At 48.2% G+C, this 26,129-nt stretch overlaps 10 protein-coding genes across 10 annotated transcripts; 3 read left to right on the forward strand and 7 right to left on the reverse strand.

The window, feature by feature from the left end:
- Positions 1–586: 586 nt before the first annotated feature.
- MCYG_00445 (importin subunit beta-3) lies at positions 587–4,370 on the reverse strand (the record flags this gene model as incomplete). Its single annotated transcript, XM_002850295.1, has 8 exons — positions 587–794; positions 861–2,166; positions 2,223–2,294; positions 2,357–3,044; positions 3,102–3,533; positions 3,586–3,761; positions 3,859–4,081; positions 4,188–4,370. 8 exons carry the CDS (start codon positions 4,368–4,370, stop codon positions 587–589), a joined length of 3,288 nt encoding a protein of 1,095 aa, XP_002850341.1.
- A 781-nt stretch (positions 4,371–5,151) lies between these two features.
- On the reverse strand, positions 5,152–7,374 carry MCYG_00446 (CBS/PB1 domain-containing protein; the record flags this gene model as incomplete). The annotated part of the gene is made up of 4 exons (XM_002850296.1): positions 5,152–6,002; positions 6,060–6,154; positions 6,214–7,072; positions 7,189–7,374. 4 exons carry the CDS (start codon positions 7,372–7,374, stop codon positions 5,166–5,168), a joined length of 1,977 nt encoding a protein of 658 aa, XP_002850342.1.
- A 358-nt stretch (positions 7,375–7,732) lies between these two features.
- MCYG_00447 (40S ribosomal protein S26) lies at positions 7,733–8,641 on the forward strand (the record flags this gene model as incomplete). Its single annotated transcript, XM_002850297.1, has 4 exons — positions 7,733–7,892; positions 8,052–8,179; positions 8,288–8,390; positions 8,503–8,641. The coding sequence occupies 4 exons, from the start codon at positions 7,870–7,872 to the stop codon at positions 8,639–8,641; spliced, it is 393 nt and encodes a 130-aa protein (XP_002850343.1).
- Positions 8,642–8,994: 353 nt separating this feature from the next.
- Positions 8,995–10,911, reverse strand: MCYG_00448 (leucine Rich Repeat domain-containing protein; the record flags this gene model as incomplete). The annotated part of the gene is made up of 1 exon (XM_002850298.1): positions 8,995–10,911. The coding sequence occupies one exon, from the start codon at positions 10,909–10,911 to the stop codon at positions 8,995–8,997; it is 1,917 nt and encodes a 638-aa protein (XP_002850344.1).
- Positions 10,912–11,247: 336 nt separating this feature from the next.
- Positions 11,248–12,327, forward strand: MCYG_00449 (conserved hypothetical protein; the record flags this gene model as incomplete). Its single annotated transcript, XM_002850299.1, has 2 exons — positions 11,248–11,550; positions 11,623–12,327. 2 exons carry the CDS (start codon positions 11,248–11,250, stop codon positions 12,325–12,327), a joined length of 1,008 nt encoding a protein of 335 aa, XP_002850345.1.
- A 451-nt stretch (positions 12,328–12,778) lies between these two features.
- Positions 12,779–14,535, reverse strand: MCYG_00450 (metacaspase CasA; the record flags this gene model as incomplete). The annotated part of the gene is made up of 6 exons (XM_002850300.1): positions 12,779–12,815; positions 12,896–13,504; positions 13,561–13,932; positions 13,992–14,091; positions 14,243–14,372; positions 14,414–14,535. The coding sequence occupies 6 exons, from the start codon at positions 14,533–14,535 to the stop codon at positions 12,790–12,792; spliced, it is 1,359 nt and encodes a 452-aa protein (XP_002850346.1).
- Positions 14,536–15,378: 843 nt separating this feature from the next.
- MCYG_00451 (T-complex protein 1 subunit eta) lies at positions 15,379–17,437 on the reverse strand (the record flags this gene model as incomplete). The annotated part of the gene is made up of 6 exons (XM_002850301.1): positions 15,379–15,476; positions 15,555–16,216; positions 16,269–16,641; positions 16,710–17,046; positions 17,145–17,311; positions 17,392–17,437. The coding sequence occupies 6 exons, from the start codon at positions 17,435–17,437 to the stop codon at positions 15,379–15,381; spliced, it is 1,683 nt and encodes a 560-aa protein (XP_002850347.1).
- Positions 17,438–17,844: 407 nt separating this feature from the next.
- Positions 17,845–19,757, reverse strand: MCYG_00452 (SPT10; the record flags this gene model as incomplete). Its single annotated transcript, XM_002850302.1, has 2 exons — positions 17,845–18,942; positions 19,173–19,757. 2 exons carry the CDS (start codon positions 19,755–19,757, stop codon positions 17,845–17,847), a joined length of 1,683 nt encoding a protein of 560 aa, XP_002850348.1.
- Positions 19,758–20,204: 447 nt separating this feature from the next.
- MCYG_00453 (RLI and DUF367 domain-containing protein) lies at positions 20,205–21,404 on the reverse strand (the record flags this gene model as incomplete). The annotated part of the gene is made up of 3 exons (XM_002850303.1): positions 20,205–20,929; positions 20,988–21,124; positions 21,193–21,404. The coding sequence occupies 3 exons, from the start codon at positions 21,402–21,404 to the stop codon at positions 20,205–20,207; spliced, it is 1,074 nt and encodes a 357-aa protein (XP_002850349.1).
- Positions 21,405–21,936: 532 nt separating this feature from the next.
- MCYG_00454 (uncharacterized protein) lies at positions 21,937–23,239 on the forward strand (the record flags this gene model as incomplete). The annotated part of the gene is made up of 3 exons (XM_002850304.1): positions 21,937–22,283; positions 22,338–22,956; positions 23,024–23,239. The coding sequence occupies 3 exons, from the start codon at positions 21,937–21,939 to the stop codon at positions 23,237–23,239; spliced, it is 1,182 nt and encodes a 393-aa protein (XP_002850350.1).
- Positions 23,240–26,129: the final 2,890 nt, after the last annotated feature.

A 26,129-nucleotide genomic window follows, 5' to 3' on the forward strand; every position in this document is an offset into this window, starting at 1 on the left:
GTGTAATCTCTGCGATGAGCTCTTCCCCTTACACGCTCACGCTCCGCCATGCAGTTTCTCCCTATTGACATACAGTCTTGCATTATCTCGCTGTCTCGTACTTCTTCTGGAAATAGAAACCCACCATTGACAGTCAGCCATGGTGTGTTGTGTTAACTATTATGAGAGGTTGGTAGAAACCCATGATGTGTACATAGTACGTGTTGCCAACAACCAAGCTTTACTCAAAAAAAAGAGCACGAAGTGACTTGTAGATTCATTTATTGAATTTCTTTGATTTCCTAATCAAACGTGTGGGAGACTGTAAATTGTTCGTGAGAGAAGAGGAAATGGTCATAATAATGCCATTGTGGAAACCAATAGAGACACAAAGGGAAAAGGGAGCCAGGCCATAGAAAAGTAAAGACACTCTGCTTTCTATCTAAGATTATGAAAATCGAGAGTGTACAATGACACGCATTTTTTTAGAACCTTTGAGATTGAGAATATTCGGGGACCGGTGACAGTATGAGGGGAGGGAATGATAGTGCAAAATGGGGAATAAAATAATGGGTAGTTAAAAAGTTGAAACATCAAAGACGTGTCTTCATTGGAAGTGTCTGCGAACTGCCATCTGGTTCTCTGGCCGAACGATGTCGAGAATCTGGTCGGCATTCACACCAGTTGCAGCAACTAGCTGTTTAGCTGCCTCGACGACCTTGGCGCATACATTACCTTGGAGGGTTTCTGCCTCAAGTGCTTGGACAATAGAGGTGAACACCTTCTCAGCCTTTGCAAGAACAGATGGGTTCCGCCTGAAAACATTAATAGTTAGATATACTAAGTGATAAAATGGAGCATTAGAAATATTGGAAACTTACTGGTCGATAAGTTGTGCAAGGAAGGCATATGCATAAGGAGCGGCTTCCTCGTCATTTTCAATCGGAAGAGTATCAATCCAATTATCGACTACTTCCTGAGGGTTAGGAACTTTGCTGGAGTTGAAGTGCAAGATCTTGGCTATACTGGCAGAACCGTTCTCGGTAGCATAAACTTGATCCTCTGATCTAGCATTATCGAAGCGAGTAACGGCGAACAGCATTGGGATACTGGCAGCTGCAAACTCACTCCAAGCTTCTCCACCTTTCTGAGCAGCAACTCCAACTCCATAAGCAGCGGCCTGGCGGTTGGATGGGTTCTCATCTTGCATTCCGTCAATTAATGGCTTAAGGATGTGGTCCTTGTAGTTCCATGACTGGTCGCCACAGAATTCAAGGACATCGTCCATAATACAGAGAACCCACTGTCGCTGTGTAGGATCGTTGCTGGTGACAAAGGCGTTATAGAATGGAAGTAACCGCTCCCAGGCTGGTAGGAATGCTGGGCCATGGTTTTTGAAGATGGTGTGGAAAGCCTTGTTCATGTCGCTCAGAAGATTCTGGTCCTCTTCCATCTCATAGTCGAATGAGAAAGCCTCATCTTCACCATCGTCGAACTCTATCTTGTCTTCAAGGCGTTTCTGTACTCGTTTCTGGTAATCCTCAAGAGCGCTCTTGGATGCTTCGATGAATGCCTCCATGTGTTGTGGAGTAAGACAGTTCTTTCCTGCAACCTCCACAGACTCGTAGAAGCATTGGAACATTTCCGCAAGTGTGTCGATGGAGGGCTCTGCGGTAAGGATCTCGATGATTTTTATCAAACTGGAAGACCACATTTGCTGGAATTCAACTGACTGCTCGTTATGAGATTTCTTGTAAGCATTCAAAAGGCGCGGGATAAGTTTCGCAGAGGAAACTCTAACGGGGTCGTGGAAGAAGAAGGCTAAGCCGGGAATGGCAATCCCTTCCAGTGCCTTGACAACATAGGGCTCAAAGGCAGCTTCAAGGACTTGGGCGTAGATGGTGATCAATTCGATGGCAGTGTTTTTGTCTTCAAGGGTGCTGGTTCGGATACCAATAATCTTATCCTTGAATGGAAGCAGTTCCCAGTTATGGTCTTGCTCAACGTCTCGAAGATTCTCATCATTATCCAAAACCTGGACATCTGCGCTGGAAGCGGCAACCTGAAGCAATGGCGGCATAACAGCGGGAAGATATGGAACAAATGCAGGGCCTAATACTCGGCACATGCGACCCCAGCAGTGGAGAAGGTAGGAGGATTGTGGGTCATCAGGCTCAGTGATGTTTTCTACAGATGTGCTGTTAGAAGTTATATCTTTGGCACCTAGATTTGGAAGAACTTACGTTGAATGTGGCCGAGCAACTGAACCAAATTAATGGCATCTGCGCCCATTTTTTCCTTCCCAACAGCCAAAGCTATATATTAAATGATTAACATGTAAAATTTAAACGATGTTAGAAAGGATCATCATGCATACCGATAAGAGTTGCACACTCCATAGCCTTGGCGCGGACAACAAGATACTCCTTGGATTGTTCCTCTTTGAGCACATTGAATAAAAGAGGCATCAACGTATCATAGAACTGGCCAAAAGCAGCCTCTGCTGAGTCTGCAATGGTAGCAATAGTGGATAGAGCCTGCTCCTGAACATATCTCTTGGGGTTGCGGAGGAGCTGTAGAAGATTCTGTAGGAGGTCTGGAAGATATGGCTCGAGAGTAGCGCGCTCTGCCTCTTCACAGAAGTTAACCAACGCAGCAGCAGCGTGTGCCTGGACACGGGGGTGTTCAGAGGTGAGAACTGGAATAATATTCCCTAAGACAATGGCGTGGTATTTTTCTTGCATGGTGCCGGCGAAATCGGTGCTCATCTGACCTAAGGCATTACATCCGGCAAAACGGACTCTAGGGTGAGGGTCTTGAAGAGCAGGAATGACTAATGCGAGAACTTGGTCGAGTTCACCAACCATCAAATCGCGGCATCCTTCAGAGATTGCTGAAATAGCCATGAGGGCAGCATGTCTATCGCGCCATGATGCCGACGACATCATTCTCGGGATCCAGTTAAAAGTTTTAGGAAGGATGACTTCTCCTCCCAGTTTATTAGCAAGCCGATCCATGCACTGTTCACCAGCAACGTGGTTCTTATCGCTCTCCTCTAGGTCAAGCTATCATAAAATTGTTAGGGCGGGGGATCTAAAATAAAGCGGTGAAATTGCCCTTACATCTTCGGATGCTCCCCATTCAGTAGCATCATCATCATCCTGGCCAACATCGGTCATCAAGCTAAGGCACTGAGTAACCATTTCCTGGGCATACGTGGGATCCTTCTTGCACATGGATGGTGCATAATCGGCAAAAGTAGCCATGAGTTCAAGGGCGTTCTGTCTAACTTGTTCAGAAAGCTCTGCATCCCCAATAACGCTGACGCTGAATTTCACAAGCTTGTCGAAGAGGCCTTTGAACATTTTGGGGTTGACTTCCGCGAGTTCCATTAGTGCAACAAAAGCTTTCGACAGTTCCTCGCTCTGATCGCCCTCTCTCAATGGTGGGATAGTGTTAAGGAGTTCAGGAACAACTCCGAAGAATTTGGTTTGTGTCTTCTTGCTGATTGACCGGAAGAAAGATGCAAATGCTTCCATTGCGGAGATCCGGACCTATAGTTCGAGTTAGAAGGATAGGTTCACTAGACAAAGCGCTTTTACTCACAGAAACATGGTCATCTTGGAATCCCTTCAGGAAGACTTCTTGTACCATATCCTCGTGTTGCTTCTCTATAATTGTCGGAGTAGAGGCAAATATGCGGAACGCAGCGTCACGGAGACCGCTAATGGGGGACTGGCTAGCCTGGAAGAGGACCGCTAGAAGTTCTGGCCATGGCTCCTCTATAGCTAAATTAACACCGTGTATTGACCGTATAGACCCATGGTTCGAATTTCGCGTGTATCACAAAAGGATGAGTGATAACCGGAGACAGCTTACCTTGATCCGAGTATTGAGACGCGATTTCTGCGACTGCATCCCCAATCTTGTTCCGGACAGGGGCAAAGTTCTCACTGCTTAAAGCCTCAAGCAGTTTCTGCCGAATAGCTACCCTCTGGTCTGGAAGTAAACTGAAAAAAAGCTCTCTGTGATCGCCGGTCGAAGGATCCTTTATCGACTTTGCTGCCATGCGTCGGAAAATCACCGCGGCAAACGACCGTGTCTAGGAATCGATGACAGTCAGGAACTCGCTTTTTGAAACAGAAGATCGAGAGAGAAACGGCTTTTGGGAACAACATAAACATTGCCTCATATAGGTCTAAACTCACATTTGTATCTTCAGAGGCCTGTATCTGCTCTGCCAGACCCATCAACAAAACATGTGGGCGGTTCTGAACCCACTCATTATTCAGCTGGCCCTCTGCCTGCGCTCGAACACCGTTATCGGCAGATGAAAGGGCGAGAAAAAGCTGTGACAAGGCCGTGTGAACCTCCTGTGGTAGAACTGACATCTTGTCTCTTGTCTTTATCACGCCCCCCGATAAGACCTGATGTTGTGTAGTTTATATCCAGCCGATCGCTAGGCCACCTGACAACCGTTTATTTCCCTCTTCTGGTTGCAGGATCAGAGACTTAATAATTGCGCTGGGTAAGGATGAAGCTGGCCTTTTTGTCGCGGTGGATGTTTTTTTTTGGTGGGCGTTAAAAGTAGGAGGGGTGATCGCCTTTTTTGTTTTGTTATGCTAGTTATTTTCTGGCGGCTACAGCCAAGCGAGCTTGACGGAGGCGCCTTTGATAGCTCAAGAGCAGCAGCAACAGCGGCAGCAGCTAAACCAAGCGTGTCCGTTCGAACGAAGAGATGTAAAGTCGTTGAAGTTAGTCGATAGAAGTTGAATGTGGGATGAAGGTGGGAGTTTTTTTTTTTTTTTTTTTTTTTTTTGTTATAATTAACCATTCGGGGCTAGTCCTAAATAGTCGGTTTGCGCCGTTTGGTTTGCTGGCGGACAAACAGCTTGTTCATCTGATAACATTTATATCTATATACCATCATTATAAGTAAAATAAAGAGACTCTATTTTCGTCTAGCTAGTGGTTTCGTGGAATTACAAGGAGGGATATCTTAAATATTATGCGTGCTAAAAAACCAGGTGCTATAATAGTAGTAGCAAGTGACAAGTGACAACGGAAAGAAGGTCAAAGGGAAAATGGAGAACCGATGAAGAGATATACTGGGTAGTATCCAAAGATAAAAAGAAAAGTAGCTGCGGGAAGAGGGAAGAAGGAAAATATCATATTATCGGCAGGGTTTATCGTCTACCTGCGCGGCTCAGTACGAAGACACCGACGATGACGGCGGCTAGGGTAACGATAGCACCAGGTAGGATGAGCTCGTTGGGGATACCGTTGATGAGCTGCTGATCAGTCGAAGGCTGCACCAGTGGTTGGGCTGCGGGCTTGGAGTTGGTGGTAAACTCCTCCCTATGTGCATTATCTTCCTCGGCCGCAACAGTAACAGATTCCGGGGGAGAGACGGCCTTGGCTGCTGCTACCGGCTCAGGTTCTTTGGGAATTACCGGGGTAGAGTCCGGGCTGTGGACGAATAGGTCGACCTTATCTCGGTTTGCTTTTCGCGCAATGGAAATGGCGTCGACAAGGTCCTGGTCAGCGGTGATGGAGACGGTGTCGCTCTCACTATCCACATAACTCATGGCGAAACCGGTGTTGCTGAGCTTTCCATCGTCAACAACAGCTTGGCCACCGATAGCGTCGACTTCTGCTCCTAGTTTAGCGGACACGTTTCGGACCAGCTCTGCAATACCGGCGGTTGGATCAACGTGTAGACGGTGGACACGGCCGCTTGGGGCCTTGAATTTGAAAGGGAAAGAAGGATCGGCTTTCTCTTCTGCCGCCTGACGTTCTTGTAACTCGGAAGCGGGCACTTCTTCACCTCCGTGGTGGGAGGCGGAGTCATTGGGAAGAACACTATCAACAGTGTGGCCTCTATGGTCTGGGCTCAACAGAGACCGATGGTGCATGTGGGACGGCTGGCTGCCAGACACCACTGAGTCAGACTCATTGTCCATGGAAAGCCAGAACTTGTTCCAGGCTGGACCCTCACTTTCGTTGGTTTGGATCGTGTTGATCTAGAAAAGCAGTTAATTTCATGAGCATTCTTAAACAGGGGGTAGAAACGGGCTAACCTGTTCCAGCGTAGCATAGGTCAGCTTGAGGACGTCAACCATGCCCACAATCTCACCAGCTTCGTTCATGACGGGGAGGTTGAGGTAATGCCCATCTATACTAATTCGTTAGTATCATCGGATCATAGGCTGCTAGAAGAGCTACAAAACCCACCGTGCATCTTTCGGAGAGCAGCTTGGATGGTCATATCTGTAGGAGCAAAGTCTGGGTGAGGAGTCATGACTCGGACGACGCTGCAGGTGGATGGGTCCAAGCCGGGAGCAATAACCCGCAGGACGACGTCCTTGCTTGTAAATATACCGGTGATGGATCCCTGGTCCTGGACCAAAAGCGCAGTTGTGTGGTTCTCCTTCATCAATGCAGCAGCCTCCTTGACGGATGTGCGCACAGACACAGTGGTAGGAGGCAGTCCGTTAAGTACAGACTCCAGTGTAGGTCCAGACATCTTCGACCTCAACGCCTCTACGTACTGTATAATCTGCTGGGGTTGAGAAGAGCCTAGTTCAGATTGCACGCCTTCAAGGGCGTCATAGAGCTTGCGGGACGAGCTATATGCACGTTCGAGTTTCTCCATTGCGTCGTAGAAACATTTGGTGATGTCTAGAATACCAGAGATATCCTGGTTCTCATCCATGACAGGAAGATGCCGGAATCCCTTGCGGACCATAAGATCGAGAGCATCAGTGGCGCTGGTATCAGTTCGGGCACATAGCGGGTTCTTTGTCATGATTTCGGCAATCGTCACATCCCTAGCACGGATACCAGCGCCAACAACTCTGTATGCCAGATCTTTTGCAGTGAAAATACCAGCAATTCGGTCGTCATCGTCGGTCACAAGAACGCAATCCTCCCTCTTTGCAGCCATCAATTGGGCAGCCTCGGAAACAGTAGTGTTTGGCTTGATCTGTAGCGCTTGACTGGGTTTCAGGGCAAGAACCGTGCCGGGGGGTGCCTTTCGGGTGTGTCGAGCCTTGGAAGGGTTGAACTTCTTCTTGCTAAGATCCGCCTCCATCTTCCTCCTAATGGCCTGTTTATATTCCGTTTTAGCAGACTATTCCCCTGGTGCAGACATATCTCATCCTCCCCCTCTCCACCAGAGACAAAAAGAGACGGCGGATTGATATATACCTCATCTCGTTTAGACTGTTTCTGTCTGCTTGTACTCAAGGTAGAGCTTCCACCGATATCAGATGAAACATTTGGAGGAACTGGATGGTCGACTTTTCGAGGGATGGCGGATGAAGAGTTAGGGTCAAAGGGGAGCTGGCCCCGACCCATGGTCCGGCTACGGATGGTACCGCCAGTCGCAGACATCTTGCAAAGTAAAATAAAAAAACCCCAGAGGCAAAAACTAGGGGAAAACGAAAATAAAACAGTAGACGCAGGTCCAGGGCTGTGATACAGAAAAATCCTGGCTGCGACAACTAAACAATCCCTTAAGGAGGTTTTTGTCGTTTCTTCCTCCAACAGAGAGAAAAAAAAGCTTGGAAGTTCTTCCACTTTTTTTTTCCTTCCTTCCTCAAAAGGGTAAAAGCACGGGACGCGTCACGGGGATATCATGTGATATAATATTACTCATCATTTAGTCATGTCATTACCTAAGTTTTCACGTGACTCGCTTAGCCCTCAGCCCACAAGAAGAAAAGTCTTAGTTTGAAGCTTTGTAGAAGAAGAAGACAGCGAGATCTCCAGTTGACAACGACCGCAAACCACCAAGCAACCAACCTTCAACCTCCTCCCTCGCTCCGGTTATCTGCCTTGTCCACCTGGCTTGCGCAGTCGCGAAAGCCAACCACACCGTCATTCAAAATGGTTAAGAAGCGGGCGTCCAAGTGCGTTGAGATACCCCATCCTCTCTCCTCCCCAGGGCATCCAAACCGCCAGGATATCCAGATATCGAACGGCTTCCTGTCTGGCTTCGGCTTCAGAGTGGAGACGATATGTGGTAATTGCGCCAGCATATGACTGACGTATTTCACTCTTTAATTTAGTGGACGTAACAAGAAGGGCCGTGGCCACGTTAAGCCAATTCGTTGCTCCAACTGCTCCAGATGTACCCCCAAGGACAAGGCCATCAAGAGATTCACCATCCGCAACATGGTTGAGTCCGCCGCCGTCAGTATGTTAACAGCCCGTCCTACAAGCTTCCCGGAAGCCCTCTTTAGTGTCAATTGAGGCCCGTTCGAGAAAGTAGTGCAGTGCTAATGTGCCTGGTGATGGTCTACAGGCGATATTTCTGACGCGTCCGTTTTCGCCAAATACGCCGTTCCAAAGATGTACCTGAAGCTCCAATACTGCGTTTCTTGCGCTATCCACGGAAAGATTGTCCGGTATGCATATTTCCCGCACGCACACCAACCATCTGCTGCCTATATATGCGGGCCAAGTTGGGATGGAGGCAAGCGAGGCTGACGATATATCCTTTTCTTCTCAACTATACAGTGTCCGATCCCGAGAAGGTCGCCGCAACCGTGCCCCACCACCAAGACTGAGATTCAACAAGGATTCCAACAAGAAGTTGAACCCCCAGCAGGCCGCTGCCACCGCCAAGACCGCCCAAGCTGCTACCGCTAAGGTATAGATAAAGGACGTGGTGTCTTTTTTTCCCTTTCTCTAATACCTTTTTCGAACGTCGGAGGAGTGCAAAAGCGGGGAATGGAGGACTTTAGCAGCGGTCCTCCTCTTTTTTTTTTCAAACAATTCGGCATATTCATGGCGGTGGGAATTCCAAAAGATACAAATGAGAAATCTTTACGATGAGCTGCGGTGAATGTGTGAAATATCCTGGCATGAAACGATTTTGTTTTAATTTTATATTTATTTTAAACAATTTGCCGGATAATGTTTGTACCCGACACAAACTCTCCCGATGTTTGATAAGGTATTAGATTGGCCAAATGCAGATAAAACTGTTCTTGTCCAAACGCTTGTCTTTCAAAGACGGCTCCTCACGATCTTTACTTCTCCCTTCCAGTGGCCATCGGCAGTTAGTATTCTACTGTGCTTGTTCTGGATCTTATTATTATATGCATCTCGTTTCTCTCGTCGGAACGCCGCTAATTCAGCTATCAAATCCACCATCCGAGCTGGAGGTTGATCTCGGACTGAGTCTAATGCTGAGCGCACCCCCTGACCTTCTTCGTCTTGATCAAAGAAACTGAAATCATTTGCTGCTGCTGCCCACAGTTTCTCAGAGTCTAGATCCCCAGTACTGGATTTAAAAGTACCTGGCTGGTAGTAGCTTGTAGGAGCCCAGGTGGGTAGAGTCTCCAGTTTATCCAGCTTTCCGGTAGGTGCCACTTCTAAGACGATTGTGTTAAGAGCAAATAGCTCCTTTGAGTGTTGCTGGATTGCTTTGGCGCGGTACTGGCCCGGGGGGAGGGAGTAGTTTGACTGGGCTTGCAGCGAGGCAAGAAGAGACTCATCTGCACAGGCGGAGATGAAGCGAGTGAGTGAAGAAATGATGGGAGATGACTCGGGAACAAACGCCGGTACATCTATAAGAACCAATGTTTGAATATGGGAGATGTTGGAGGGATGAAGACACAGGGGTTTATCCGCTGTCTCCTGGTACAAAGTCGGCCTCTTCGCCAGCAGTCTCTGGATCATTGATGGCTCCTTTTCGTTCAAGGGTAGACCATCACGGGTCTCCTTGGATGGCACATAGTCGACACCAATCGTTCCATGCGTTAATATGGAATGGTGTACTCTAAGATAAGTGAGTCCTTGTGCAGTTGGACTCCTGAATATTGGTATAAGTTTCTCCATTTTGGTGTCCACATCTCCAGCATCCAACACATTCAACCTCCTTGTATGCAGTAGGCTTATTAGGCTGTCCGCAGATATTTTATTGCCTGCAACGTATAGATGAGTTATGCCAGCATGTGGGAGCTCTTCCAGTGCAGAAAGCCCACTTAGCCGTCTTGTGAACAGCCGTAAGAGATGACCGTCGAGCCGTTCACTACGGATAGAACCAGCAAGTAAAGCACCCGTCAGAGGGCCAAAATGTGCATTTACATGAGCGCCAGTGTGACCCCCACCATATGGCAGGAAGCAATACCTGGTTAAAAGGCTCAGCCCTCGATCAGAAAGACGGTTGTCTCGAATATCAAGGACCCTGACACGATCCTGAATAGACCTAGACAGAACTGCCATATCATCATCCTGCAACCCAACCCCCCGTAGCTTAAAAACCTGTAGATCTCGCAGCTGGCTCAAGGCAAAGAGAACCACAGAATCCCTTGCAGCAGTGGTATATGATAGGTCAAGATATACCAGGCGCAGGAAACGCTTCAGTGCAGCAGTCAACCCAACTGAAGTCGCATTCAGCTCACGTTCAGCTAGCAGGAGACGGAGATTATACTCATCTCCTTTTCCCAGCGCGACGAGAGACCCGTGATCAAAGAAGGGAAGCCTAGAAACAAGTAGAGACTGCAGATTGGGGAGATATTCCACAAAATCATGCAGCCAACTCGGCGGCGGTTCACCATATATCTCTGACAGCGCAGGCGGAAGATGTAAGGTATGCGTGAACTGCCGAACACTTGAACGTGATATGTTCAGCACTCTCCTAAATCGAGTCAAGGCGACTTTTGCCGTATTAATTTGCAGTGAATATAGATGCTTCTTGCTGTGAGGGTTCTGGTATTGCTCACCATAGACGGCGTCATCTCTGGCCCCAAAATGCGAGGCTGGAGCACCCCATAAGATCGGGACAAATATCTCATGCCATGTGCGACAGACGAGAGAGGCAGAGCATAGGTCTGCTGCACAGAGAATATACGGTGCAATCACCGGCCATACATCTCGTGTAGTGGCGGATTCGTACGATGGTGGAAAGACATCTGCCATGCTAAGTCTCGTAGCATCCCGGCCTTTATTATGATGCAACTGATGTTCTTCTGTAGAACGTGATATTGGTTATAGTATGTGAGCAATATAGTTTGTTGTTGATGTTGTTAAGCAAAGATGCATTCTCACTCCTATCCTCGTATTATAACTACATAGTACAGAAGAAGAGCCAGACATTGCATACAGCATGCATATATATCACTGGATCCCGGATACCAACCCGCACCGTATAGCAGGGAACACCCTCTTCACATAGAGTATAGGACAGTCTTGCATGCGAACAAGAGGCTCTCCCCTCCATACTCTGATATATGTCGAACATCCCAAGCCTCCGCCATGAATACCAACGGGACGGAAACCAAACAGACAAACGGCCAAAGTGAACGCCCACGATGCGGGGATGTCTTCCTCTTCAGCCATGCAAGGACACTGTCGAATGTTTTCTGTCGCCTGCTCTCAGCCCAGCCAGGCTGGGTTCAGTCTGAATACCATTTCCAGGAAGCGTTCATGTTCGCACGCAGTTCCTTTAACTGGGCTCCTCTCACAGATATAACCACCGAGCAGCGCGAACAGTTCTTCGATCTGTTCTACCAGGGCATGGATGCCCTACAAAAGGCTCGAGATGATGCTGTGGCAGAGGTAAAACGGCCCCTGCATATTCCGGCCCATCTCTATCTTGACATATCCAGTGCTTATACGGACCACGGCTAGGGTAAACATCTCCTTGTAAAGAATCACACGTTCTTCGTCTGGGAGCCATCTGCCTTGTCGCAGATCATATGGGGAGGAAAGAAAACGTCCCCCTTGGCCGTGCTACCTCGACAGTCCGTTGCGGAGGGTGTAAGAACCAACGGAACTATTTTCTCAGACGAGTTTCTGACTTCTTGGAAACCGGTGTTTCTGATCCGTCATCCTGCTCTCGTCTTTGAGTCATGGTACAAGGCAGAAATCCGCGTAAAGCCCATCGATATACTGGACAAGACATGGTCTTACATGACGACCTTCCGGTATTCTCGCCAACTATATGACTGGTACATGTCGAGTCTCTGCGACGATGCTAAAAGGGAAATGGATAAACCTCGTCCGATCGTCGTGGAGGCAGATGATATACTAAGCGGTGAATGTTTGGCTGAGGTGTGTAGGCAGTGTGGTATGGATGTTGAACATATTGTGTATGAGTGGGAGAAGACCAATCCTAACGAGCGGAAGGTTCTCACGGAGCGCCACTTTAGTTATATGGGTGACCTTTGGGCCTCGACGGGACTTGATAGATCCAAGTCTTCAGAAGGGTTGGACATGCAGGTTAAATATGGGAAGTGGAAGGAGGAGTTTGGAATTGTGGTGGCAGATGAGCTGTATAGACTTGTAGAAGACGCCATGCCGGATTTTGAATACCTGAAGAGTAAACGTATATGAACAGGGCTATATATAGATGGTTGTGTCATATATATGGAAGAGTATATATAAGTCATGAATGATATCCCAAGCTAACCTATGAAGTATTTTAGATACCAATGCCTAAGTAACCCAGTGAGATGAATAACCCGTGAAATAAGGAAATCGATAAGAAATGAAGAAGAGAAAATGCAAAAGTCCCAAATCGCAAACCATCTCGTGTTATTAACCCATATTCCAAGCGTAGAAGAAGTGATGAAGAAGTGAAAAAAAAGAAGCAAGGAAAAAAGACAGCCGTAAATTGAACCTAACGCTGAGCTAATCCATGCTAGCAGATAAAGCGAAGACGAAGACGGGATTCATTCAAGGGAATAAATGGATTGGGTATGTCCTTGACGGTCATCGGGGTTCCTGGTATTTCATTTTTTGGTGTCGGAATAGTCATGGTATACGTGTTTCACGTTTGGAGTGATAGTGGGCGTCTTACATGACATACAGAAGGTTGGTATCTAAGGTGGGTGTTAGGACAAGAGAGGAATGGGAAAAAAAGAGAGGAAAAGAAGGGCGAAAGAAATATGGGTTTACTAACCAAGAGGGTGACTGCAGCTCAACTGCGGTTTCTGCGAATACTTGGACGCCAGCTCGTCACGAATGCTGTTGAGCAGCTGCACGTAGCTCTGCTGCGGGTTCTTCTTGAGCGCGGTGATGAACGCCCAGGACATGGCGCCGGTGGCTTGACCGCCGATGGTAGCGTCTGCGCTGGTCTGCACGTCCTTGCTGCCAGACCACATGATGACATCCGCGGGGCTGGTACGGGTCTGTCGAGCCTTTTTGAAACTCTCGTCGCCACGGGTAGCCTTCTTGAAGAGGTCGACGGCACCGCTCATCATGCCACCCATATCGCCGCGAGCGTACGCAGAGACGACTCCCAGAAGACCCTGACCAGCCTCCTTGGCGAGATTGGGTTCCTTGAGGACACCCTGGGTAGAATAGATGAATGGTAGATCGAGAGCGGAGCCAGAATGGCAGGAGTCGAAGATGGCGGTCAGACGGACGCCAGGGACGAGGGGTTGGACCATGATACGGTGCATCTCGTCGTCTACGATATGGCCGGCCGTTCTAAAGTCTACGGGATAGATGACTTCATCGTTGCCGTCTTCTTCATCCCCATCAAGATCCGCAGTTTGACCACCGTGGCCTACGTTGTCAGTAATAAGTTTGGTAATATATGGCTATGTGGGTAAGATAGCGTACCTGAATAGTGGAAGAAGAGCGAGTCATTAGCTCTGGCATCCTTGACCAACCAGTGCATGGCACGCAGGATGTTTGCTTTTGTAGGCTGGCTCATGGGGTTCTGCTGGTCGTCAGTGAGCAGAACCATGTCCTGTCTGGCGTACCCGTAGCTCTGGCTCAGGTAGTTGGACATGTTCTTGACGTCGTTGATGCAGCCGCGCAACTGGCCCCGTTGGTTAAAGTAGTTGATACCGATCAACAGAGCTTTCCGCTTCCCGGTACAGTTTGAGTACTGGAAGTTATATCCCTGGGGGGCACCGTGGCCGAATGAGACGGGGTTGTTGGGGGGTGGAGGGGGGCCTCCATGACCGTGGTTATACGCATTCTGGTAGTCTATCGCCATTAGCTATCTACATATTATACACTAATAGGGGTGAGAGACGGATACTCACTAGGGCGTCCGTTGTTCATCTGTCCACTGTTTGGGGGAGGCTGCTGCCCGTACCCTCCATGCTGCTGCTGCTGCTGCTGCTGCTGCTGCTGTCCATGGTCCTGCGGTGATTCCAACGGTCAGCGAACCCAACCCTTTGAAAGTAAAAAGAAAAAGAAAAGGCCAATTAGCTCGACAATGAGGCGTTGAGGAAAGGACCTACTTGATATCTGTACTGAGGCTGGGGTGACGGAGGCGCCTGGCCGTACGCACCATGCGGGGTGCCGTGAAGGTGTTGAGGTTGCGGCGAGTGCGACGGCTGTCCGTAGGGCGCTTGCTGGTAAGGAGGCTGCTGGCCGTAGCCATGAGGACTGCATCCGTCAGTCTATCTCTCCGTATCTTTCTGTGTGTATATATATATATAAAGTATAGGGGGGTGCTTACGGGTACTGCTGTGGTGGTGGTGTTCCGTATCCTCCCTGGTTGTTATAGCCGTGTTGCGGCGGTGGCTGGCCGTAGCCTTGCTGTGGAGGGCCACCTGGATATGCTCCTGGATAGTACGACATCCTCGTCCAGATCAGCGAGAGAGAAGGCAGAGAAGATGTGAAGACGACGAAGAGGAAGACGATGGATATACAGAGAAGATGAAGAAGAGGGAGGAAAAAAGTGTGAAGCAAGGAGGGGCGCAAAAAGGACGGAGCAAGGGGAAGAGGAAGAAGAGGAAGAAGAAGCAAAAAAGGCTTAAGTTTTTCGCAGCCACGAAGTTAACTTGGGTTTAGCCGCGATGAAGACGAAGACGAAGACGTTGATATTTTAAAGAAGATGAAGAAGAAGATGAAGATGAAGAAGCATGAAGAAAAAGCAAAGAAGGATGGAGTTTTCACGATGCTGTCAAGGCGTTCTGATAGACAGCCAACTTCGACTTCTCTCTGTATATATAACAGCGATACGAGCAGCTGAAGCATCAACCCTTGCTCGGATGGACTTCGTGTATAGTACTTCATATATATATAGATTATCTGCCTCTACTCTCGATTACATATCAGAATAAGTAATGCTTTTTACACGAGCATGGATGGTTGCCTCCTTACAGCCCTATATAGTACTTGACCAAGGGTTCAGCCACAGGCTTATTTTCCAGACGCAGACGCAGTGCGACCATCTATTGCTCTTTTACCTAGATGTATATGTATCTTCTAGGTATATAGTCTGCAGCTTGCTCCGATGATATTCCGATTTTCTTTTCCGTTTGAGATGAAGGACGATTTGATTTGTGCCACGGAGGAGAGACAGATGGAGGAAACGTTGATTCTTGACATTAAAACCCATTTTATCTATGGTAGTTATTTTCCCTTTTTGAAGTGTTTTTACCGTTGCCTATCTTCTTTTCTTTTTTTTCTTTGCTTTTCTCATCGTCGGGGCATGCCGCGGCCTCGGCCACCTCGGAGCACTCGCTGGGCTGCGCCTTGCGGTAGTGATTGTGGAGGGCCCTGTGGTTGAGCTGACTCTTCGTTTTTCTATACAAGGTTAGACGGGGTATAACGGGGGAAGAAGTGGACGTTGGGTTATGAAGTGGTAGACTTACTGATGGTTTCGTCGACGCTGAGGATAAGACAGGCGGCCTCGACTGCGGACTGGATGGCGTTCACCTTGACGAGACTGGGCTCCCAGACAAAGGCCTTCATGTTGTCTCGTACGCCTTCCTTGTCAAAGTCGACTCCGGCCCAGATGTTGCCCTTCTTGTGCTCCACCCTGAGCTGGTTGAGGATGTCGGTGGCATCGAAGCCGGCGTTGTCACACAGCTGGCGGGGGATCACCTCCAGTGCCTTTGCGAAGGCCTTGACGACCGCCTGCTGCTTGTGGGGGACGTTGACGTCGGCATACCGGTGGATGTAACCGGACAGGTCCATCTCCGTGGCACCACCACCAGCAACAACGTTAGTATTCCGTAGTGCTCGCTTCACGATCATAATGGCATCGTGCAGACTGCGTTCCGCTTCGGCGATGAACTGCTCGGCACCACCACGCAGGATGAGAGTGCATGTTTTAGCGCCAGGGCACTCAGCGAAGATGTTGAAGCGCTCGCCGCCAATCTGACGCTCTTCGAAGCTGCCGCAGCTGCCGAGATGGTGCTCCTGGATGTCGGTGCAGGTCGACTGCGTTGAAGATCCAGTGGCCTTGTTCACACGTTCCATGTCGTCAGACGAGACTCGGCCGGCACAGAATATATCTCGGTCCGCAAAGTATCTAGTCAATGTTTAGTAGAGTCCGAGCAAAGGGTAGTAGAAGAAAGACATACTGTGTTGCCAAATCGCCAATGGGGAGCTTGCTGAGCACGACTTTTGCACCGGTCTTGTACAGGGCCTCCAGCTTGTTGTAGATAATCTGCCATTCGGCGTCGACGATGGCCTGGTATTCCGACACCTGTTCGACTCTGACTTCTGCGTTGTCCTTTTCGCTCTTCAGCTCTAGTTCGACGTTGAGGCAGACTATCTTGGGGTTTTTAAAAGCCTTTGGCTGCTGCTCGAAACCAGCGTACGAAAAGGTCTTCTTGAACGCAACACCGTTGATAAATTGGGAATCCTGCAGCGCGCCGCCAGTGATCTTCTTGACTCCAATAAGCTTCTCATTCAAGTCGTCCTGGTCCAGCGGGAGGACAGCATCAACGACCACTATTCGCACGTCAGTCAAGCCATTCAAGAAAAGAAAGATGTAAAAAAAAGGGCACAAGCAAACCCACTCTTTGTAAAAAAATCTGAATTCCGTTTAATCAGCTTGCTGTTCATCGCAGTCCCCGCCAGCCGTCTGAGCGTCTCGATCTTCTTCGCCTCTCCGCCAGCAGCATCCTTCATATCGATCGCAATCTCCTTGATCCGGTTGATGCACATGGCGCTCGCTTTTCTCAAGCCCTTTATGATCGTCTGAGCACTAACATCCTGGTCTACTAGATCGCGGACTTCTCGTAGGATTTCACCCGCCAAAACGACAACGGAGGTAGTTCCATCGCCAACCTCTGCGTCCTGTGATCGTGCGATGTCGGTCAAGATGCGGGCGGCGGGGTGGACAATATCAAGTAGCTATACGGATAAAAAAACAAAGGTAAGTAAAATAGCTTTCTTCCTATTATTGTTTCCCTTCTTCCACCTCGCTGACGGGTAAGATGCTTTCTCCTGACCTTCATTACTGTCGCTCCATCGTTTGTGATTGTCTGTTTTCCGTTCGTGTCTACCAGTAATAGGTCCCCGCCATAGGGGCCTAGGGTGCTCTTGATCGTGTTCTGTACAGCGACACAGGCGTTAATATTGGATAGAATCTGTCCCTTTCCTTGCGAAGCATCCGTCCCTGTTTATAAGAATGCCATCGTAAGCTTTAGAGCCATATTTTCTATGATGAAGCGGAGGGGGAGATAGAAAAAAACCAACCCTCCTTCAGCACGATGATTGTGGGTGTTTGGCCGCTGAATGCCATTATTGCGGCAGAATGATAGAACGGGTAAGTGACGGATTATATAGACCAACTGTTATTCCTCGAGATAATTGTAAAATGCTCCCTTTCCCCCCTTCTTTCTCATGTATTTGTGATCCTTCGAAGGTTGGTTTTTGGTAGCTTGTGTACCTTTTTTTTTTTTGGTGTGTCAGCAAGAAGCGTCAAAAATCTACCAAAACTTCGTTTTCGTTTTGTTTCTATGGACAAGAACTATGAAAATATTATAACGAAAGGAAAGGAAAATCGAGTTTCTTTTTAGAAAAGTCAGTAATTATCTATCCGTCTAAATTATGCATACCAAATATCGTAACCCATGAAATACGGGGTCGTATATATATATAATCCTTCATATCCTTCATATCTATACGGCTATATCCTGCTAACGACCGTTAGCTATCAAAGTGATTTTGGTCTTCTCTCCCGCCAAAGGCAACAGTAAGTAGGTCCGCCTGGAACTGTGCATCGTTCTGTAGCCGTGTCGCCTCTACGAGCCTCATCGATTGGTCTCGCATGCCTACGCCGACATCCACGTCGACATCGACGCCCACTCCGGCACCAACGCTGGTATGTGAGGCCATCAGGTCGTCTTCTTCGACTACCTGGTAGTTTCCAGTGTGGTCGTGGTGGTGGCCGTGGTGGCCGTGGTCGTGATGCTGCATGGATGTATGGTCAAAGCCATGTGTTAGGGCGTCCTGTGTGCCGTCGGTTTCATATGGACTTACGCCCACGCCTACATTGACACCATTGTGGTGTTGAAAAGATGGTAGATGGTGATGTAAATCGTCCATTATCTGTGGATCTAGTGGTACATCGGTGTAATCCGCCATTTGTTCGGCATGGATGAGAGAGTTAGTATGAGGGTGTGTATGAGAGTTGGAAGAGGTGAAGGTTTCCTCCTTGGAGTACTGGTGAACGGATACGTTGGGGAGTTGCTGGTCGGACTGGGGCGGCAGGTTAAAGGTGTTTGGAGGTGCTATGTTGAAGGTATGGACGCGAGAAGTAAGTGGCTTTTCTCGTTTGAATGAATTGGGGTCCGGACTGTTGGCATGAGAGCTGGTGTGGCTGAGGCTGCTGGCTCCATTTATAGGTGCCTTGGGGCCTTCCTTGCACTGGGGACAATTCTTGATAACCATGCTGACGGTCTCCTTGATGCGGACCCAATGGTACTTTAGCGCAATCGTGGCGGTGGTCTTGTTGATCCCGCCATGCTGTTGCTGGTGTATGCCGCGAGCAATTTCATACTGCTGTTGAGGATCGGAGACAACCTCCTTATCCTTCAACATCAGCTTTTCTGGCTCACCCTTCTCACCCCCTACAAGTTTATAATGTGTGGCTGCACTGCGTAGACGGCTTTTCTCAGCCCGATCTGCTCCACTTGGGTATTTGGAGTGCTTGAGATAGTATCTGATCTTGTCGAATCGTTCCTCAGAGACAAAGTCTTCACCTTCTGGGCCGAGATCTCGACCATATATGATCGCATCGATGAGCTGGCCTGGGTATGAGCGTAGATTGCCACAGCCTGGTATTCTCCCCACCCGCTTGAAGCCTAACGCATCCCATATTCGACAGGAGGCTACATTGGTCTCGTAAACCAGATTAAACACGGCATACGTATATCCCTAAAAGTAAGGGAAGGAAACAAGAAGCCAAAGGTTAGTAACCTTATCATCATCTGTAGCTTATGATTCTTAAAACATCCAAGCGTTCTACCGCTCACCATCTGTGGAGCCCATTCCAGGTAGCATTCTCCCATCAGCCTGCCTACACCACGGTTTCTCGAGGCATCCGTCACCAAGAACGCGCCGTTACATATATGACTACTCCTTCCCGGATAATTGGGCTTGATATTGAAGCTACCCAAACATATCTTCCCCCAGTCGGCGCCAATAGCCTCTAGAGACTGTACGTGACCGACGGTAGGCACGTCTCCGAGCACCATGACAGCCGTAAAGTGGGAGAACCAGTCTGTGCCGAACTCCTCAAGGCTCAATGGGTTGAGAAACGGGTAGGTGTCGCCCTTCTCGATCTCCTTGTTAAGCTCGTCGCACAGATACGCTAACAGCGAACGAGGTACTTCCTGCGCAGACGAGAAGGGGATAAGCGTGGCCACTGTAACGCGGTCTCGTAGAGTAACCTGTCTCGGTAAGATTGCGGGAGGTAGCTGTGGGCTGCTACCGGTACCCGAGCTTGTAGCACCCATTACAGGGTCATGGTACGCTCCCGCGGGGGCCCCGTCCGTAGTGCGGTATATCGGGCTCACAGCCGGATCGTCTCCGGCGGACCCAACGTTGATGGCAGGCATGTCACCCCCCTATTTTGTGGTCTGATATATATCCTTGCACTGTTCTTGCCCCTGTACCTGTCACGAGACCATCGGCCATAATTAGTTCCAGACGGCTCAGCTTGTACTTAAAATAGATATCGAGGAAAGGTGAAAAGGATGGAGGGAAAAATCTCTTCCACAGACGGCAAAAGCAGTGTATATACAGACAGACGGGCAGCCAAAAGCTGAGAGGAGCTGGTGCCCAAGGCGAGGCCACTCCTTTTCAACTGTGGAACTGCTTGCAAGGGGCGGTTGTCCTTCTACCTGGAGCTGGGGGGAGGGTACGCACTCTTTAGAACGCTTCGTACTTTGCAGAACGCGGGGGTTTTCTTAACCACGACGGAAAATGAAGGGGAAAAAAACCAACTTCTGGGCGCTTCTCGGGACATCGTCGGACCGACTGACTAAGCAGGAGCTTTGGGCCCTTCAGGACCTTGCTCGTCGTTGCTTCTCTCGTTGTATGGCTTTGATGCCGGTACGGTCAGTCGAGGTGGTCGCGTTGATGATGCGGTCGAAGGCGGCGTCACTTTCGTTTCCGTCGTCGCTTTCACTGTCGTTGTAGGCGTCTTGAGTGGCAGTGGGTTTTGCTGGTGTTGATATCCGTCGAACTACCTCAGCGTTGCCCTCCGACTCAGGGTCTGCAGCAGCAAAAGGTTTGGACATCAGGATCTTTCGGCGGATCTCTGCCATCTCTTCTTCGTCGTCATTGTCTTCCTCCTCAGACTCTGGGAACGGATTGTCTCTTTGTAGAGCGTTTTGTGGCAGGTCATCGTCCTCGCCCTCTTCGCCGTCACCATCACCCTCGTCTTCGTCTTCGGAGTCCGAGAGGAAGGCATTCCTGTTTGTATTCCCTGTAGTCCACATGTCGTCCACTCCCTTCTCCTCTCGGCTCTCCGCGTACTCCTTCTCGATCTTTGCCAGCCACTTCTCCTCGGCCGCCTTGATGTCCGCTTCTGTCTCGCACGCAGCGTATCGTTTGAATAGCTGCGAGTTGATCTCTAGAAATGGTTTGCCGTATCGGAAGTGCTGTAGTACCTCTTCAGCCCAGTCTTCATGACCGCATATCATAAAAGTGGCAGCCAGCGCCTCCACACAGTTGAGTCGCCATGGCTTGCCGTAGTTCACCGTGTTCGCCGCCACAAGGTAGGGCACTATGATCGTTATTAGCAAGTAACCGGATAATGGCCCTTCAGATAGAACGGTTCGCACATAATCTTTCCGTCTTTCCACCAATTCTCGACCAGGGCACTTCGCTCACCCGCACCCACGAACACTCCACCACTGCTGCACCATACTGTTCCAGCAACGGCCTGTCAGCGGGAGACAGGGTCTGTTTCGCATTCGGCCTTTAATTCTCTTCTCATCAGTCGTGTTCCTGCGTGAATGTACAGGATAGATGTGTCTTGGTACGCACGATATCACAACCCCAGGAAACTTGTGTCCAATGCCCAAGTCTCGCATATACCCAAGCTGCATCAGCCTTTTCCCAGAACACTTCTTCGGATCACAGTGTCCCAAATCCCAACAGGCAGCCTGAAAAGGCGCTCGAGGGCGGTTTCCTTGCTCATCCACTCCGTCTTTGATTACAGGCCGTCGGTACTCACCCCGCTTGCTCTTGCGGGCCATATTGTCTTTCTTGTGTCGGACCATCTTGAGCTGATTCAGAGACCAGATGCTGTATTCTGTCCTTCCCGTCACACAATATATATATCTCAAAGCGATATAGCTAGCCACATTGTCGTGTTCACTTAATATCCCGTTAAGCACCAAAGGTTGTCCATATCACGTGGTAATCTCGAATGGGCGGCATTGTAAGCTTTGATGCTTGGCGGCGTATACATACACTACATCATGATAATTACTATGTATATAAAACCAGCACAAAAAGGATTAAATGTATTAAAAATATTATGTCTCATGAGCTAGTAGTTGATTTCATAGTTATATCTAATTATCATTCACTTGTTCACTATCGTACATTGATAACTCCTTGAAGCTCAGGGCTCAGGGCTTAGGGCTTAGGGTTTAGGGCTCAGGTCTAAAGACTTTTCCATAAACCCCACATTTGATCCTTGCCTGACGCCCCAAGTTTCTTTTCTTGCCCGCTCCAATCATACTCACAGGCAGCCAGAGCAACGACCCCTTTTCTGTTGTGACGATGCTGTTTCGCATGTGTTCTCCATTGTTATCGCCCCTGGTTCTCTCGTCTACGATTCGCCGTTTTGCACGGTCACCTGTTCCCTGTAAGTCCCTTTTATCCACCTGTGTCCCACCACAGGCAAGACGCCGGCCCCACGCGACGAAAGCTTCCCCCGATGCCCCGACCGACGTAAATCCGCGGCTCGTCGCTGAAGGCGATATTCGGTTAAGCTCCTCACAGGTGAAAGACCTGTTTGCTGGACGATTCCCTACTGACTGTGACCGTGATGTGCTTGTTTTGAAAGACCTATCCCAGCGCGATTTTAAGAGCATAGTTCATGGTTTCGAACGTTCTCTTTGCAGAAGGTATGCAGTGAAATACTTGTCTTGGTATTGTTCTATATTAATCCTTTTCCTTAGAAAAGAAAGGCCATCCGGATATCTAGTGTTTGGTGACAGCTTCCACACTACATCCGTACTTCGCGCACCCCCATCAGACGTCCATGAAGCACTTGTCTGGAATATTGGGAGCTTGGTTCTGAATGCCTTACAGCAAGCAACTGCCGGCCAAGATTGTGGTTCATTTCATGTAATGACAAACACGGGCACCCGCTCAAACGCAAAATTCGCGATGAAAGTTCCGGATGTTCGGATTGTGAGACGCGAGCCTGTTCCAGCCAGTGGACAGAGGTCACGAGCCAAAACGGTGTTTATTGCCGAGATTGGCTTCACAGAAAGCTCGTCAGAACTTGAGAGAAGTATAAAAGAATGGTTCAATGCCATGCCTGACGTTCACCTCGCTTTCCTTGTCAAGCTCGACGAGCGACCACGCTTCAGCTCAAAGCGTGCGTTCAGCTGCCTTCCTGCAAATGTGATCGCAAACCCGGAAGCATATATCAACTGTGATATCAAGTCTTCACTAAACCAAGGAGCCACGGAAATTTATGGAGTAAATTTTGTCGGAAAGATAACAGCGTATCTTGAAATCTGGAGGAGGGGCTGTGACGGCGCAGAGGCAGCAAGGAGTGGTGAACGAATTGTAAGTACTATTATTATGCCGGTACTCCGTGTCATTTACCCTGCGCATTTGCTCACAATTCCTTCAGGTATTCTATGATTCTTCCAAAGTACTTAAACCACCCAAACCGGAGATAGATCTGGCTGCTTTTGGCCTTCCGGATCACCTACGAGACAAAAAATTGGTATTAGATTGCGGAGGTTGGGATGCGGAACTCGAGGTACAAAGTATAGAGCTGGCTTACAAGCGTCTCTGTTCTACCCTCGAAAAGCACTGTACAACAGAAGAAAAGGGTGCGAAGTAAGACTTATGGGTTGGCGCCGCTCCATTGGTAGTGTATAATAGTTGATGATTGCTTCTTCTTGATGATTACGTAATTCTAACGATAATAACTACGAAATGAGCTAAGATTTTAGTATCAACCATAATTGAAGAGACTGCTCTTAAACCCCAACATTGTGGCTGCTATGCTAATGTCCAGACTCTAGTTCCCATTTTGATCTCTGAAGGTAATCTACATAGAAGTTCCCATGCCTGCTGACTAACTGCGATGCCCCTATCCGCCATTATCTCCCATCCTAAAGACGGTATGGAGGCATTATTTGAATATTGGCGACCGCCTATAAACAACATGTTTATGCTCCGTACGGAGTAGTACTTGTGATACTACATGAAATTTGTCCTTCATAAGTTTGATTTCCAGCGCATACGTCCTGCGAACATGATATGGATAATTGATACCCTTGTATTGCCGATAATTCTCCGTGATCAATATTGATTTGCAAAGCAGATCAATGGGTTAAGTGGCAAAGCCAACAACAGGGAACAGGAGAAGGAAAATCATGAGAGAGGCCTTTGGCTAACATTATTTTAGATAATGAGCCCCGGCGGTGCAGAGGCCCATCATGTAACTGGCTTGTGCTGCTCGTTGGGGTGGCGTAGAACGAGCAAGCGTCTGGTTGGTTCGTTTTATTGAAAGTTGCTAATAGCGGGAAGTATATAGTTCAGGCATGCAGCTCAGTCGAAGAAAAGAGACCTATCGTCATATTACATACAAGATGAATAGACTAGGATTGACAACCATGGTAGATCAAAGGCGAAGGCCCTTTGCCTTGCTGGAGGGCTGCATATATAAATCAAGTGTATCGCCCTTCAATTACTCAGAAGATATCTCGTTCGTCGCATATCGATACATGACAAGTTAATTCCAGTCACCATGCCATCACTTATCAAAGCTCTTCTCCGCACTGTGGCCTTGAGGCTCTCGTTCACATCTCCACCTCTTCTTAGCACGGCTAGATCTCCCCCCCAATTGCGAAGGCGCGGCTCCGACTGAAGACCCGGGCCTCCCGCTGATTCCTTACCGGAAAAAAACTCATGAGACCTATACGGTATATTCAGTGTTTTGCCGTCAGCAGCTCCTGCGATTTTGACTCTGACTGTTCGAAACCTACAGACGATCAATGCGCCATACAGGTGAAGAGTAAGCATGGCATTATGTCTGCCTCGTTAATATGCATAAGGAGTTCTGCCGTGTAAAAGATATCATTTGGATCAATCCTTGCAATTGTCTCACTGGATGTCACATTCACCACGATTTAAACTGCATTAAGGGCAAATGTACCCCCAGGCGATGTACTCCATGTGGGGAGGAGCCAAAAGTGACAAATTGCTGTCTCCCTTTCAAGGGGCATGATGGTACGTGCATTTGCAAGAATGCAAGCATCTAGGCATGTCCATGGTCTATCCTTTCATTCAACGTTGACGACCTGGAAAACCTGTATCTCTAATCCCAATTCTCCCGGGTGGGTGATGGCTCGACGAGGGAAGGGTGAAATGAGCACTGCTGGAGGGTTTATGTACAGTGGACGAGATATACGAAGTGCTTGAGCCATCATTGATACCCATAATTTGGCTGCTACGAGATTCATGTTGTGTTTCTATTCCTCCGGGGTACTTTACGTAATATTCCACTCCCTTTGGATAGGTTAGGGATTCATTGTGTTGAAGAAAGCGACTGGCATTTATGTATGTTATATCGGATGAGGTGGGAATATGTTTTATAGGTACTAAGCTATCCTAGTCGTATGGTTGTATCCCGTCATTTCTCTCCAAACCTTAATTTTACTATATTAAACATGTTCAGCCTTGGTTTACCTAGCATGACACTCGTTATTTTGTACTCCATACTATAACATTGCTTTCCTATAATTTCGCCTCTTTAATTTAATCACGGGGAATATGTAGAATCCTTATTTGAACTATCAGACCCCGCATATTTATATGAACACCGTTTGTATTAATTGGCTAATATTCTACCAATATAGCTTAAATCAAATTATACCGCTGAGATTTAAAGAAATCCTTAAAGAGTTGGGAGTTAGATATGTGTTTGAATTGCACTCGTTCTGGATGTTGGAGTATAGAGGAGGTATTATACATAGTACTATGTATGAGAAAGGTAACGCGGGAGAAGGTCTTAACGTAACGACCTGACTGTAGAAATTGGCACTGCGGGTGTACAGGACGGAACTGTACAAGATGTATGAGGGTGATGATAAGCCAAAGGCCTGAGTGGAATTGGAACTACGAAACGTAGATAAAAAAAAACAGTATTGGAAGATGGAATTGGTTGCTAACTAAGAACTTGGGTGTGGTGGTAGTCCTACAAAAAGGGGAAGGAAAACGTAACACGTGACAATAACAGGACAGTCGCTAATGTATGAAGTTAGACTTGAGCTATATTAATCAGCTCTTACATAATACGGCCTTCCTTTCCGCATAAAAATAAATCCGAACCTTGTTCACCCCAACGGAGAATAATTATTCCGCAATAGGAGATAAATAAATCCGAATTCCGGGATTTTGATTCTAAAACGTTGGTCGTTTAAGAGCGTTTGAAGAGCGAGAAGAAATTAAAATAATAGAATGAGAATAACAATTGAGAAGTAGAATGCGTAGATATATCACTGTCTTTTCACTCTCGTTATAATACATGTTCTTATGGAGTGGCGCAGCCGACGCTTTTTAGAAGGCCCAAGAAAGAAGAAAGACGGCCAAGCCCCAATCCTCACCCATCTATAGCTTCATCTAAATTATACAGGCTCCTAAGCTCGATAATTAAAGAGACGTCTGCCCTCCTCTCCTGATCCTTGACTTGGTCATTTATCTTTCAATACACCGACAACCTGGAG

This window comes from Microsporum canis, genomic scaffold, assembly GCF_000151145.1.
Source record: "Microsporum canis CBS 113480 supercont1.1 genomic scaffold, whole genome shotgun sequence".
NCBI lineage: Eukaryota > Fungi > Ascomycota > Eurotiomycetes > Onygenales > Arthrodermataceae > Microsporum > Microsporum canis.